This window comes from Onychostoma macrolepis, chromosome 16, assembly GCF_012432095.1.
Source record: "Onychostoma macrolepis isolate SWU-2019 chromosome 16, ASM1243209v1, whole genome shotgun sequence".
Lineage (NCBI taxonomy): Eukaryota > Metazoa > Chordata > Actinopteri > Cypriniformes > Cyprinidae > Onychostoma > Onychostoma macrolepis.
In genome coordinates this window covers 30,571,051-30,588,122 of record NC_081170.1, presented here as the reverse complement: position 1 = coordinate 30,588,122, position 17,072 = coordinate 30,571,051, and the positions used below count along the sequence as shown (strand labels likewise).

The 17,072-nt window shown below is 33.9% G+C and overlaps 1 protein-coding gene across 2 annotated transcripts in view; it reads left to right on the top strand.

The window, feature by feature from the left end:
* The window catches only part of ascc3 (activating signal cointegrator 1 complex subunit 3), a 236,095-nt gene that overhangs the window by 202,139 nt on the left and 16,884 nt on the right, over nucleotides 1-17,072 (top strand). For both annotated transcript variants that reach the window (XM_058745784.1, XM_058745783.1), the window contains exons 30-34: nucleotides 147-289; nucleotides 5,195-5,332; nucleotides 8,388-8,508; nucleotides 8,591-8,723; nucleotides 8,819-8,944. In XM_058745784.1, coding sequence (XP_058601767.1) covers nucleotides 147-289; nucleotides 5,195-5,332; nucleotides 8,388-8,508; nucleotides 8,591-8,723; nucleotides 8,819-8,944 — 661 coding nt within the window. The remainder of the gene's footprint in view (nucleotides 1-146; nucleotides 290-5,194; nucleotides 5,333-8,387; nucleotides 8,509-8,590; nucleotides 8,724-8,818; nucleotides 8,945-17,072) is intronic.

Here is a 17,072-nt window from a genome sequence, read left to right as displayed (position 1 = left end):
TTACTAATTATTCTTAGTAAAAATGTTACTTTGTTTTATCTTACTATATTGACTTTTTTATATTTTAACTTTTGTATTGTTGTTGTTATTTTATTTAGATCTTTCATGCATTTTGATTTTGCTAAATTCATATTTATGTCCTGTAGCCATCCGCACGCACTCTCCTGCCAAACCGGTCCTCATATTTGTGTCATCGCGCCGGCAGACACGGCTCACGGCTCTGGACCTCATTGCGTTTCTGGCTACAGAAGACGACCCCAAACAGTGGCTCCACCAGGACGAGAGAGAGGTCAGAAGTCGTCCTCAACAGTGTTGATATGTAACCATGTTACTTCTTCAATGAAACAGTAAATGCACTACTTTTTAAATTTACAGCAAAATATCAGTTACGTTTTCAAACAAGTAATACATTTCCATTTATTGACTGATGCCTCTCATGTTACCATGCTGAGAGAAATCGAGATGAGAGTAGGGTCCACAGGTGTTGTGTATTTGAGTAAAAAGGGGGTTGTCATTCTAGCTTTGCTTTTTTGCATTGCTTTTGTTGTATACTTGCAAAATATAAAATAGATCTTGCAAAATAAAAAATAAGAAAGCAAACCCAGCATAATGCTCTAATGGTCTGAACGAGACAGATGAGGAGAGAAAAAAAGTAATGCAAAAGTAATGCACCGCATTACTTTCTTAAAAAATGAACTGAGTAGCATAATTAACATAAGAACTTCATCATTTTCACTGCAAAGTTATTATTATTTAAATTGGCACCAAATTTAACCAGACCAAATAATAAATACTAAACCAAACCAGTACATTGAAGTACAAGATGATCTTTTCTTGATTCAATAATCTAGGTTCATTTAAAATGATAAATTTATTATTATTAATTGTTAATTAATGTTTGTTCATAATACATTAGCTAATGTTTGAATGTAAAAAACAAAATGATTTAGTATAGCTACACTGTAAAAAAAAATTCGGCAGCTTTGGTTGCCGGAATTCTACCGTAAAAAATACGGTACCAACATTTTAGATTTTACGGTTTTAACTTAAATTTACAGTTAAATACCGTAATTTCATTAACTGATATAATGTTAATTTACCAACCTATTGAAGTACTGAAATCTGTTTTGTACCTTTGTAATGCACTGATAACCACCAAATGCAGATGGTGATGAGAAAGTCACATGATAAACCAAAGCCCATCACAAGCAGCTTTTAAATAATAACATATATAGAAGTTGCACAGTGTCATTCACACAAACACTAAACACCATCATGTTGAGACTGAAATATGCAATAAACATTCATTTAACAACATTAGATGTAACATACAATCCTAATAAACATAACTGATAAGAAAAAACTAAGAAACAGTTATTTCAAAGAAAAAAAAACATCCAATTTGAAATGCAACGCAGGGATTTCTGGGAACGTCAATTTACAGTTTTTCCCTCTAAATTTTACATTCTTTTTCACTTACAAAAACGGTATTTCACCGTAAAATTGTCTAAAATGTCTATTACAGTTTTTCACCGTATATATTAGGGGAACTTATCGTTAACCATTTAACAGGTTTTTACTGTAGCATTTTCACAGTTTTTTACAGTTAAAATCACGGTCATTTTTTTACAGTACAACCTTATTGTAAAGTGCTACCTGAAGTCTAAAACTGTATTAACACATTGTGGTTGTGAAGCATTAAATTACTGCCACAGTTTGAAAAATGTAATTGAAAAATGATAGTTCTGAGAAAACTGTATTGAACGCCTTTCATTTTTGTTCAGGCATGCAGACATTTCTGATAAATTAAGTTGTGAATAGTTTTTGTGTAAAAGATCTTGTTTGCAATTTGTAACAGTCTCACATCACTCAGCGTGAGAATAGGACTTACTCTTTCATTGCCTCAGTTCTTTTCCGTTGCTACTGTTGTTACTTTCTCTCTCTTCGGTCTTATATTCCCTCTTCCCCAATTCCACAATCTCAAGAAGCTCAGTATCTCTTTATCGGTGATTACAGTACGGCTCAGTGCAGATTCTGGTGCAAAAGCCTGTGTCATCTCTCATTAAATTCCTCTTTCCGTTCCACTGCATGCCTTCAGATCATTTCAAGATGTGAACAAACAGCTTTTTTTCTGCTTGCCATCACAGATGTGTGCTAATATTTTCAAAGCACTCGATTAGAGAGCCAGTCAGAAAAAAAGGAATGGTTTTCTCATCCCAATCACAAAGTAATCACATAGAAATTGCAGCCGTACGGAGGTGATAATTTCTTTAATAGTTTACGCATGATTACACACACATTCAAACGGTACAGAGAGCGGAAATACATTATTAATGTGTTTGCTTGAACACATACACACATTCACGTCAGCAAACTGCCTTTTAGTGTGGAGTGCAGAGGTCACCAATTAGCGAACCGCAGTCCAGATTTTGACCTAAGATTGGTTCCATTCGGACTGCAAATTATTTATCGTAAATATAAATATAGCAGTTTTTCTGTTCTTCCCACAGAGAAATCTGAAAAGGTGCATTTCACAATGTGAATCATAATACGAAACAGTGTATTAGTTCAATGAATCTAGTGCTTGTTGATTCTTGTGCACAGCAGATGCTATTAGAGTCATAGATTTGAGAAAGAAAGACAAACAAACATGTATGTGTGTGTGTGTGTGTATATATATATATATATATATATATATATATGTATATATGTTCAATTCAAAAACTTTTGGAAATGATTCTGATGTTAGTTTTTGTAATTTATGGAGTCAATTGGATTTATGTTTTCAATTCTTGTTACAAAAACAATAATTGTGTGTCTCTACAAATACTGGAACTGAGAAGGAAAAAAAAAACATAAAGACATGTTTATAAAGACATAATTTCACATCTTAACAAGTACTAAAAAAAATGGACACATTTTAATTAAATGTGACCCAGGACCACAAAACCAGTCATAAGGGTCATTTTTTTTCTTTTTCAAAATTGAGATTTATAGATCATCTGAAAGCTGAATAAATAAGTTTTCCATTGATGTATGGTTTGTTAGGATCGGACAATATTTTGCTGAGAATCTGAGGGTGCAAAAAAATCTAAATATTGAGAAAATCGCCTTTAAAGTTGTCCAAATGAAGTTCTTAGCAATGCATATTACTAATCAAAAATGAAGTTTTGATATATTTACGGTAGGAAATTTACAAAATATCTTCATGGAACATGATCTTTACTTAATATCCTAATGATTCTTGGCATAAAAGAAAAATTACCCATACAATGTATTTTTGGCTATTGCTATAAATATACCTGTGCTACTTATGACTGCTTTGTGGTCCAGGGTCTGAAATTGGTAGTGTCAAATATAATAATAAAGCAGCACTACTGCTAGAAATTCAGAGAGTGTTTTATGATAATAGGATAAAAACATAAATGTATTGTGTAATATGTTTGTCATTAGTTTCCCAAACTAACCAGTTTAGATATGGATTGTCTGCCTTTTAGAATGTCGAATCAAAAAAAAAAAAAAGCAGTTAAGCAATAATGCAGTTTGCCAGTTAACACTAGACTCATGGAGTGAACTGACTTACTAAGATGTCGGCTGGTTTACACAGAACCTGTTTTTGCATTCCACTGTGCTGAAGTTCAACTTCTAAAAATGTCTCTCAGAGCTTTTCAGATTTAAATAGTCTCTCTACTAGAAGAGAGAGTCCCTGGAGTGGAATCAATTTCAACCTTTGGAATTGACTTTCAATTCCCAATACCTCAGAATTAAAGAATCGGTTTATGTGCAATTGAATCTATAATGGATTTGGTATGTAACAATATATGACAACTCTCTCAGTATGATTCTTAAAGGGATAGTTCACACAAAAATTGCCATTTGTAAGAGACATATATTTGGTTTGACTGTTTGAATTGTATTGAGCAGCAGGCATTTATGAGGCAGATACTGATGTTAGTGGTCTATTTTTCTATTACACAGACTGTGTGTAAAGGCATGCAGCCCCATAAAGCATGTTAATGCCTGTCTTTTATGAGCCTACCCTGTTAAAGACCCAATAAAAGACCTTACACATGTAACATGCAGAGAATAGGGAAGGCTGCCTTTAATGATTTTAATACTTTATCTGTGTAGGACAAAATGTATATATATACTCAAGTCTGGTTTAAAGGAATTCACCCAACTAAGATTCTGTTTGCTTTCATTATTATTATTCATTACTTTTTACAAGTCACAAACATACTACTGTCAAAAGTTTGAGGTCATTTTTTTATTAATGAATTTATGAATTTTATACTTTTATTTAGCAATGATGTATTAAGTTCATCACAAGCGACAGTAAAGCCTGTAATTTTCGTCATTAATATTCCAAAATAACAGTTGTGCTTTCTATTCATTAAAGACCATTTGATCATGGTTTTTACACAAGTATTAAGCTTTTCAACATTCTTAAATCAGCATGTTAGAATTATTTCAGTCATTATTCTATGACTGTTCTGCATCACAGGAATACATACATTTTAAAATATATTTAAATAGAAAAACGCTATTTTAATAATAATAATATTTATTAATATATATGATAAATATTAATTAATATAATACATATTTATTAATATCTATATAATATCTATGACTTGCATCTTTTCACAAAAAAAAAAAGTTAACAATATCTTAAGATGACGGAATATATATTTATACTATTTTCATAGTGCTTTTTAAAGATTTCTTTCTTAATTTTTTTATTTAGATATTTTGAGCATAGTTAAGATTCTTCAGAATGTCTCTTTTTGTGTTCCATTGAAGGGGGAAAATACAGGTTTGAAACAACATGAGAGTGAGTAATGACAGCGTTTTGATTTTTAGATGAGCTGTTCCTGGGCTGTAGGCCTGCAGTAGTGAGGTTCACGCGCGTGAGCTCCATGTGCTGATAGCTGCAGCTCCAGTGATATACGGGGCGTCCCGCTGTTTCACTGCACTGAAGCGTGTAACGGCCTGAAACCCTGCTGTTTGAGTGACAGCCGGCTGCCGTTAGCTGTCCAGCTCACATCTAACAGCACTTCCCTCCATTTGTTTCCACTGTTGCCCGTCCTAACCTTTCCATCTCTTTTGTTTTTAGTTTCTTTTTCTTTTTCTTTTTTTGTGAAGAAAGTGCATATTGCCTGCCAGGGTTTCTAATGTCTGTGTGTTTTGTTAGATGAACGATATTATCGGCACTATAAGAGAGTCAAATCTGAAGCTGACCCTGGCGTTCGGGATCGGGATGCATCACGCGGGACTTCACGAGCGAGACAGGAAGACGGTGGAGGAGCTCTTTGTCAACTGTAAGATCCAGGTGAGACCCGCTGTTAGGGGATGTGTGAACCTTTTCCACGCTGATTCCTAAAGCGTTTTGAAATAAAATGACTATATGAACTAGGTTTGGGTAAATAGCAGTCAGCTGAGAGATTATAAAAGAATCATAAATATACTCATGGAGAACTTTCGTTGCCATTTTTGAGTGATGAGAGATGAATTGATTTATTCAAATCCAAACGAAACATTCTCCTTAATGCGGCTTGCTGTTCTCGTGGGTTTATGTCTTCTGTGGCCTGGCTGCAAAAACATAAATGTTTATGTTGATATAATGCAAATGTGATATTTCACACATCGATATGATAGCGGTGCATAACCATTTAGCATGTGAAGCACATCTGAAGTTCAGTTAACACAGGCACTCCAAGAATATTTTTAAAAGAAGTCTCTTATGCTCAGCAAGGCTACATTTATTTGATTAAAAATACAGTAAAACAGTGAAATATTATTACAATTTGAAATAACAGTTTTCTAATTGAATATATTTTAAAATGCGATTTGTTTGTGATAGAATAAGTGAATTTTCAGCATCGTTATTCCGGTCTTCAGTGTCACATGATGCTTCAGAAATCATTCTAATATGCTGATAGTTGCTCAAGAAACATTAATTTTGTATATATTATATATTAGAAAAATACAACATTGGTCAACCAATTTTCAGAAATAGTCCTTAAAATAGTGTTACCTATGTAAACTGTATATTAATACATAAACCAATTTAAATTTTTTGTATCTTTTTTAATTCTTTTGTATATATTAAGTAAAACATATCTTGTGTATTTTAATAACTGTATAATTGTATTTCCGTTTAATTAAAAAAAAAAATTGCTGGTCACACATTAGTATAAGGACCAGTTCTCACTATTAACTAGTTGCTTATTAGCATGCCTATTATTAACATTTATTAGTACTTATAAAACTCATATTCTGCATGTCCACATTCTACATCCCTAATCCTACCCAATACCTAAACTTAACAACTACCGCACTAACTATTAATAAACAGCAAATTAGGAGTTTATTGAGGCAGAAGTCATAGTTAATAGTTTGTTAATAGCAAGAAATGGACCTTAAAATAAAGTGTGACCAAAATACTATATGATTTATTTTTTGTGGGTTTGTTCTGTGTGGGAATACAATGCTAATTTTATTTTTGCAGGGTCTTAAAAGGGTCTTTAAAAGTTTTAAATTTAATTTTACTTACTCAATAAATTTATATAAGTATTAATTTCTTGGGGGAAAGAAAGGAAATCTTACTGACCCCACACTTTGGAACTAAAGTGAGTTTGTGGCCATGAAATCTGAGAACTTTCCCTCAAAATATGATCATGAGTGGTCACAGGAAACGCATTTGTGACACAACATTTGACAGTAATTATTTCAATAGTCAATATCTATTTCAGTGGCATTTTCTGGTTGTAGGAACATTTTCTTTTTTTTATGTAATATTAAAGTATATTAAGAGTAATATTTCCAAACATCAGGAAAACTATAAAACAGCTATAACTAGGGGTGTGCCATATCATATCGTCCATGATAATACCGGTATACATTTTTACATGATAAAAAAAAGTGTCATATCATTGATATCGCGATGCAATGACGTATTTACTAGGGATGCACCGAAATAAGCAAAAAGACCGAATAAATTGTACCGAATAATGACGTGACGTGATCAAATAGAGGCGCGCACTAATGCAGCAAACATGACGGCAGTGTCAAAGCATTTAAAACTGTCCAAGAAAGATGCAAAAATCATTACAAGCACCGACAGCGAGAGACCGTTTAGAACTGCATCACATGTCTTCCATGAGAAAAGGAAGGGGTGGCTTTTGCTGGTTTCTGAAATGACCTTAAACAATTAAATACACTGCAGAACGTTATGTTTTCTAATACACGCATGAATTGCATTCAAACAGCGCTGCGCAAGCTCGTTAGCCTCGTTCAAAGTCCAAACCGCGAGGGAAATCTGCGCTGAAACTGTGTTATGCGTCTGTTGCTCAGTAACACTTTTATGAATTTTTACAAGGCATGTGACAATGTGATACGTGCATCTTCCCAAATTAGTAATGAGAATAATTAAAAATCTGCTGCTGTCAACAAAAAGAAGCACTGAGGACTTCCTGCGGGTTTCCGTCAAAATAAAAGCTCCATCAACATTCATAAATGTTAGTATTGTAATAATGTTGTTCTGTTAAATAAAATAAAAAAGTAAGGCAATAATAATGATAATAATTACAACAGCTCTATTAATATATTTATTATAACGTTCACACACAGTGTTCAAATTGGGATCTGTAATATTTTCTAATGTTTTAAAAGAATTCCCTTCTGCTCAGCAAGGCTGCATTTATTTGCGAGCCTGATTCAAGTAGGGGGTCTCAAAAATGGCCACAAAATAAACATGATTTTTTATTTGTCTGCTAGAATGTTAAAAAATGTTCAGTGTTAAATAAGTATTTTTAAATTGTTGTTTTGTATTAGTGTACAAATAATAATTTGTTCCATGTAGTGTCCATTTCATTCATTTAACATTTAATATTGGAGGCATCCAAGTTATTTGACACATTTGAACATTCTTTTAAAAAAAGTAACATAATAGTTACTTTCCCTGGTAATTGGTTACTTTTATAATAATGTAACTTTGTGAGAAGTAACTATAATAGTAACTATAACTAATTACTTTTTTTAAAGTAACATGCCCAACACTGGTCACTACAATTGCACTATAATACTGCTTCTGCCAGATCATGACAATAGATTTCATCAATGACAGTAGCTCATTGGAAAAGGATTGAAAATGCCCTTCATTGTGTTTGCACTAATAAATGCTGCTGCCTGCCAGCTGCAATCACCAACGAAACGTTGTTCCATATTTTTTTGCATATCATCATAAATATCATTATATACATTAAATATCAAATACATATAAATATCGTGATATAATTTTGAGGCTATATCGCCCACCCCTACAAACAAAATAGGGTGAATTAATGTTGAAATGACCCTACATATTCCTTTGACTTCTTTCTAAGGTGTTAATTGCAACTAGCACACTAGCGTGGGGCGTCAACTTCCCTGCTCACCTGGTGATCGTGAAGGGCACCGAATACTATGACGGAAAGACTCGCCGCTACGTGGATTACCCCATAACAGGTAACATCTGTTTTTACGTTTGTGTGTGTGTGTGTTTTCGCTGACTGTCCAATGTCATTGATCTCTATCATTTCCATTCCAGATGTCCTTCAGATGATGGGTCGAGCAGGACGACCACAGTTCGATGATCAGGGCAAGGCTGTTATCCTTGTGCACGACATCAAGAAGGACTTCTATAAGAAGTTCTTGTACGAGCCGTTCCCTGTGGAGTCTAGGTGTGTATAAAGCAATAAATCTCCCTGTTTTATGTTAGTACTGTAAACGACTGTGTGATAATGACAGAAGTGGTGTCTTTCCTGTGTATCTGCAGTCTTCTGAGCGTGCTGTCCGATCACTTGAATGCAGAAATCGCAGCAGGCACCGTCACCTCAAAACAGGACGCCATGGATTACATCACCTGGACGTACTTCTTCCGCAGGCTGGTCATGAACCCCAGGTACTGCACATTAGCATTGCTCACAACACGTTCACCGTCTTCCCCCGAGTGAAGATCCTAGTTTTGAGTCTCGTCAGTGACGTCATATGGCACACATGGTGGTGTTCATGAAGATAGTTTATGCTCGCTACTGTCAGCCAATGATCAAGCCGGCTTGGTCGATTATCAGAAGTTTGAGTATTAATTTAAATGTCTAGAGACTGCATTAGGTGTCATAAACTAACAATAGACAAAATGGACTTTTACTAGTCTAGGTCAGTATTAAATTGTACATATACCAGAACTCTTAAAATGTATATAAATGTCACACTGTCCCAACAGTTAGACCTCAAGGTACCATCCAAAATGGCAGCATAAAAAAAATATATATATATATTTTTTTTTATCTACAGTTATCTAGATTAAAGGTAATATACAATCATTATTTTTTATCTTTGTTGTCACTTACAAGTACTCTGGTAGATTATGTATTTTTAATTTTATAAAACCATGAACGATAGTATTTGTTTGATTTTATTTTATTTTTTTTGTATAAATTAACATGAACTTAGTTTAAAAGTTTTATACAGAAAATGTGTTAATAAATATATTTTTTAAAAGGTCTCAACAGGAAAAGTTTTAGACTTTCTGTTAAATATCTCATTAAAAAATCTTATGTAGTTTTTTCTTAGTCATTTTATTATTTTTGTCATAAAAACAGCTTTCAATGTTACAATGACACAAAAAAAAAAATCCTAGATTAAGAATGCTGTAATTATGCATTAACCACTGTAGTGTTATTTTTTTAATATTAGAAATTTTGTTTATAGTTAGTGTATGTGTGTGTGTGTATATATATATATATATATATATATATATATATATATATATATATATATATATATATATATATATATATGCACACCTCGGTAGACGATGGCCAATATGTAGATATACAAAAGAATATATAATAAATATATTCCCTTTTCTTTCCTTTATTTTATTTATTTATTTATTTTTTAAAGAAAAGCAATACCACATGCACTTAAGGTATGTGTTTTGATGGAGTATATTGCTCTTCAGATAAACGAATAGAAAATAGTCTGGCTCAAGAACTTAAACAAACAAACAACATGAATTCAAGGAAAATTAGAATTATTACTTGTTTTATTAATTGGCCTAGTGGGAAATCCAAGCTGTTGGGTGAAACCGCAGTGACTGGACTGCAGCAAAAGACAGAAAAACATCTTCAACTGCTTTCACAGGGCTCATTACTTACTGTGTTTCCATGGCAACGTCATCGCTGGACACAGTGGCCACAGTCCAGCCCCGACAGTTTACACCTCCATCACAAAACAAGGGCTAAGAGATCACACACACACACGCACACACCAGCCTCGCAGGGTCATATAGGGCAGCACAGACATCTGCGATGAATAGAAGAAGATGATTCCAGAACATTCCACTGACATTTGCACGCCTGTCAGGCCACATTAAACATAAAGACCTGTCTGTGCCCTCTCCTTTACTGCAAACAACCACAACCCAAAAACACACGCCGAGTCCTCAACTACTCTCTTAACTAAGGTAATCAAACTCTTTATATGGGCCAGATTACACACGTTTTCTTTTATCGTTTTTCCCCTGAAGTCCAACAGTCATGATTGAGTTTTTTAATGTCTATTTTTACACCCTTCTCTCTGACTTTACAATTAAACGAACTCTTTTTGCTACAGTACCTTTAAGATTATGTAAATGATATGTCAGTTACTGCTAAATACTGAGCAGGTGTTTGTGTAAATGTGGGCAGATATATGCTAATTGGAGTTCAGTTTCAACACTTGGTCTGTTTTGTTAATTTGACTCATTTTTTTATTTTTTTTTTTTTATTGCTATTCAGAGTTTCTGCTGGTTTTATAAAAGTCTTAATTTCACTTTTCCACAATTTAAGATCGTAAAAGTTCTTAAATCAAGGAAAGAATGGCTTAAATTCATAAAGTCATTTCATGTTATATGCATTGCAAAATATGAATATATTACTTAGATATGTTTTCCATTACAGATATATACAGATAGTTTTTAGTTTGAGTTTATGCTTAAGTCAAGAACAAATAACTCTCAAAGTGGTATGAAAAGCCATTTTCCATTTGAAGTATATTTGGTTACACTTTATTTTAAGGTGTCCTTGTTACAGTGTAATTATTCATTTAAGTACTGAGTAATATTAATTAACTACATGCACTTACTATACGGTTAGGATTAGGGTTTGGCTCAGGGTTACTTGCATGCAATTATGCATAATGTATTGTTATTATAATAGTAAGTATAGTTTAACAAGGACACCTTAAAATAAAGTGTTGCCTTATATTTTCTAAACTCGCTTCATTTTGTTCAGCTTCACAGATAGCTTCTCATCTCGTGTCATTTTGCTTGTTACCTTGATTTAAGATTCTTGAGACATTTGCACTGGAAAACAAGGCAAATAATAACGGCAAACATTACTTTTTGCAGTGAGATCAGAAGGTGCAATTTATATGTAAATATAGCTACGGTATTTAAATTGTCTAGTGTGTGGAAGCAGAAGTTTTTTTTTTGTTTTTTTGTTTTTAAATAAATTAAAACGTAATGGAGATAAGTAGGAATTTGTATTTTCAAACTTTGAAGTGTTCCATATATAACTCAATGTGGTCACACTTTATTTTAAGGTCCAATTCTCACTATTAACTACAACTTTTGCCTCAATAAACTTAATTACTGCTTATTAATAGTTAGTAAGGTAGTTAAGTTTAGATATTGATTAAAGGATGTAGAATATGGTCATGCAGAATATGTTCCTGTAATAAACCCTCAAATGGTGCTTCTTAGACATTCACACTTAGAGAACATATAGATGTATTGTGTTCCCTTCCATTTATTTCTTAAATGGTCTTTTCTTGGTTGTAAAAAGGTCTTTAAAAAGTCTTCATTTCAGAGACATTTAAGGAAAACATGTAAAAGCCCTGCTATTAGAATATTGTGTAGTTGGGTAATGATAATATGTGAGGGTTGATGTCCATGGAGAGCATTTGAGTTAGCAGGCAACGTATTGTAAGTCAGAAACACCACAACAGCATGTTTGCAGTAAGGTGGTGTGTTACTAACAGGGCACACTGGCTCCATTTGGCACATCTCCATCAATCTCTGGCTCTGTGGCACAGTCACCTTGACACCAGCCATCTCTCATCAGCCGTGATTCACTGGAGCTCAGCGGCTCCATAAGCAGACAGGAGCCCCAGAGGTCTCATAAAGACCTCACATCAGACTCCCTGAGACAGGAGCTAAATGATGCTAACGCTAATGGCAGCGATTTAATCAGCCGTATAGGTGTTCACTACGACACACACACACACACACACACACACACAACAGGCTGAAAGAAACACATCACTGCTGAAAGATTGGCTGTGTCCAATGATGCTACATGTCATTTGTAATGCTTTAATATCATTCAGTACTCACATTCACAATTAAAGAGGTCTTGTGAAGAGATCTTGTAAAATTAAAGAGTTTAATTTACTATGAAATGTGTTTTTTAAATTCTCTGCCCATTGTGTCTTTTGGCGGTTTAAACACTATTTGTGAACCTGGACCACAAAACCAGTCATAAGGGTCACTTTTTTAAAAATATTACTAATCAAAAATTAAGTTTTGGTAACACTTTAGAATAGGGAACACTAATTCACTATTAACTACAACTTTTCCGTCAATAAATTCCTTATTTGCTACTTATTAATAGTAAGTAAGGTAGTTGTATATGTGCTTAATTACTACTAATAAATAGCTAATATTCTAGTAATATGCATGCTAATAAGCAACTAATTAAGAGACCCTAAAATAAAGTGTTACCTAAGTTTTAATATAAATTTACGGAATGAATTGAACAAATCTGAAATTAGCATTAATGTCTAAACTTATTATAAATGCCTAACTGTAACAACATCTGTTTATCTTGTTAATATATATTACCGTTCAAAAATATGGGGTCTGTAAGATTGTTTTGAAAGAGAGGAATATATTTATTCAGCACGCATTAAAGAACCTGTATGTTGTTACAAAAAAATTAATTCAATAAATTTAAATAAATTCTTTCTATTCGTCAATGAACCCTGAATTTTTTTTTCTCCAAAAAATATTAAGCAGCACCCCTGTTTTCAACGTGAAGAAATCAGCATATTAGAATGATTTCTGAAGGATCATATGACACTGAAAATTCAGCTTTATCATCACCGCAAGAAATTCGTGTGTATGTTTGCTCAAATTAATCCAGGCTTCTTTCAAAAACATAAAATAAATCGTACTAAATTTTGAATGGTGAATGAGAATGATTGCGGATTTTCATTTAATTTTAACCTTTAATTCTTATTTAATTATTTATATTTCTTATTAAATGGTCTGCGAATAAATACTATACTATAATATACATAATGTGCTTAATAACAAATAAAAAAATATGATTTGAATCAATATATTATCAGTATTATTCTTTATTCGGTGTTAAATTATGGCAACCAATGGTTTTTAATGGCCATTGTTATTTTTTTTATTTTTTTATGTTTACCCTCACCACTTTAACTACAATCTTAAAACAATCAGGATGTGGTCTGATTATTAATATAATTTGCAAGACTGTTTTACCGATACTTGGTTTTCACTTTCATTGCATCAACAATATGCATATTATCTGTTCTTGTTGTTTTTTTAATGAGAAGCTATATTTTGCAAAAATCGATTGAATTTGGACATGTTAAAACCTATGATGTATGTAGCACCTACAGCTCTGCATATTCTTCTGAAGAATCCATTCTACACATAGATGTCTTAAAGGCACAGCAGCAAAAAAAAACACCTTTGATTAGCTTGTTTGATTGTAAGGATTAGAGAGAGGGTGTGAAAACATAATTCATGACTAGTTCAAGGGTGGAAACTACAGCCCTGTGGTTTGTTTGAACAGTCGGTTCTTTTTTACCTATCTCTCAAAAGTTTAAGACCTGCTTTTGAACTGTGGAATAATGTGACGATATGAAAAATTCAGAAAGAGTATGTAGACCTGTAGCCTGTTAGTCAAAGACACTGCCTCCTGACGGGCGGATACCTTCATGACACTTCTCTCCACCTGTTAACTGCTTGGAGATGCTCACATCGTGCAGCGTGTACCAGCCAAACCGGCTCTGTAAATTATCCTTCCTGACACGAGGCATTAAAGAATAGCTGTGTGTGTGTGTGTGTGTGTGTGTGTGTATGCATGGGCGTCTGATGATTATTTACATGAACATCTTTATTTACATGTCACCATGATGAGTTTTTACAAATTATTAACACATACAGATCATGTACAATACTTCAGTGCTTGAGTGCTGAAAAAATGAGCAGTTTCTACAGAATATATCGGAACAACCAGAAAGAACTGTCTTATTTGTTGCTTGCTCATACAGCAGGAGTAATGTTTGCCGTCACTCAGAGTTAATGAAGTGCATAGTTGTGTGTGGATCTCATGTGGTTGCTCTTAGAGCTTTGCTGAGCATGGAAGTGATTTTTGCTCTCCAGCAAATCTGGGAATGATTTTGCAGCGCAGCAATGCTTTTCTGGAGGTGTGGAGGTGTTGTTGTTGTTGTATATACACCACCTGTGCTGTCAGAGGAGCAGGGCTCGCAAAATCGCTAGCCCAACGTCCCGGGGCTATTGTGTTTTCCAGTCGGGCTACCAAAATGTATCACCGCCTGCCCGAAGGGCTCCTTAAATACAGATCTCCCGCGGGTCCTTATAAACCCTTAAAGTGAGTTGTATCAAACTTAAGGCCATAAAAAGTTTTAAATGCGTTAAATGGTATAAGAAATGTCTTAATTATAATTTCTAGAGGTCTTACAGTTGGGGACGGAAAGACAAGAGTCGCGATACGACAGGATTAAACTTCAAAAGGCAATGATGTCATTGAATAAATATGAGTTCTGCACGTTTCAAGTCAAAACGCGGTGCGGATGTCTTTATGTGAATGTATCTGAAGGCTGTAACCGACTGTCCTCAGAAATGTGTCGTTGGCATTTTAATTTCATCTAAACTATAATTCCTGATAAAGCAGCGTTTATGAGTGCGGAGCTGGCTCTGCGTGGCAGAGAATGAATTTGCATTTCCAATAAGCCTTTCTTGCTGTTTATGGTCAAATCAATGCAAATATCAACTTTTTACGCAGCAAACACAGAGTTGTAAATGAGAAAGAAGTTAATATGCCTTCAAAAAATGTAAACAATTAAGACAGTAATATTTATACATTTTAAATTAACATAATTTATATGCTTGATTTATCCCTTTTCATAAAAATGGTCTAGCCTGAAATGCTGAAATATTTGTTTTTGTGAAAACCTGATTTATCTGAACTGTAAATCATGTAATTTTATAGCTCAATACTGTATGTTACCATAGACATTGTCCAACCCCGCTCATTCTGTGTTCATTTTCCTCGTACAGCTCTAAAAATTTATTTTTAAAAATTCTGCAGATACCCTGTAAATAGTGAAATAAGATTCCTTCCTTCATATTTGCTGATATTTGTGTATTGAAAATATTTTTTATTTGACATTTAAACTCCTATCTGTTTTTCTATATTTAAAAAAAAAAAAAAAAGGTCTTTTTTTAATTTGGGCTAGTTAAATTAATTTTCGGGCTACCAAAATCTGAAGAGTACCTGCCCGAAGGGCTACCAGGGATTTTGAAATTTTGCGAGCCCTGAGGAGGCTTGTGTTTTGTGCATCTGTGCGCACAGCACTGACAGTATCAAATCCATTATTTGCTTATATTGATAGAGTGATTCTGTAATGTATTTAAAGATGTGACCAGGCCAATATTTAAAGCAAGGAAGGAAGGATTCTCTTCGATTCTTGTGGGTCCAGCATTGAATTTCCAAAAATATCGCAACTTGGCATGATCGCCCAGAGTACAATATGCATTATTATATTATTTTACATGAATTTGTACTGTTTGTGGTGATGACTAGACATGTGATTGATGTTGATTAAGCATTCTTTGTTTAGGTTTTCGTTTGACTTGTGTTAATGCTAGATAATTATTTTAACAGTATGTTACTTCAGTAAAAGATTTGCTGTTCATTTTGAGAAGCTGTTTGAGTGCTGTTTTCTTTACCCAGGAAGAGACATGCATTAAGGCTTTAACTCTAACGTTAACGTACTTGAAAATAATTGAAATTGATTTGACACATTAATCTTAGGTCTATTGTGTCAGCATTGCATTATCCTGCAAGGTTTTTTTTTGTTTGTTTGTTTTTTAAAGCAGCTACAGCAGTATAAATTTTGGTTTGGCCTCATTTTTTGTATTAGTGCATCCCTATTATTTATTTATGCACTTCAAAAAAGTAACATTCTTAAAGGGTTAGTTCACCCCAAAATGAAAACAATGTCATTAATTACTCGCCCTCATGTCGTTCCAAACCCGCAAGACCTTCGTTCATCTTCTGATGAAGATGTTTTTGATGAAATCGGAGAGCTATCTGACCCTCCATAGACAGCAACACAACTGCAATGTTCCCAGGTCCAGAAACATAGTAAATACATCAGTAAAACAGTCCATGTGACATCAGTGGCTCAACTTCAGTTTTGCGACGCTATATGAATACTTTTTTGTTGTTGTTGTTTTTTTGCACAAAGAAAACAAAAATAACATAATTTACTCAACCATTCTTCTCCCCCGAGTTATGTTGTCCGCCATTTTAGAGAGTATCTCAACGCATACACGCGCTTTCCCCTAAGCGTAAACAACACTGATTATGCAGATTACGTTCATGCGCGCGCTTTCCCCCCGAACGTAAACAACGCTGATTACGTGAAATGCGTTCTGAGGTACTCTCCAAAATGGTGGAAGACGTAACTCGGGAGAGAAGAGTGGTTGAGTAAATTATTTTTGTTTTTTTTTTGCGCAAAAAAAAAAGTATTCTTGTAGCGTCGCAAAACTGAAGTTGAGCCACTGATGTCACATGGACTGTTTTACCGATGTATTTACTACGTTTCTGGACCTGGGAACATTGCAGTTGTGTTGCTGTCTGTGGAGGGGCAGATAGCTCTCCGATTTCATCAAAAACATCTTCATTTGTGTTCCGAGGATG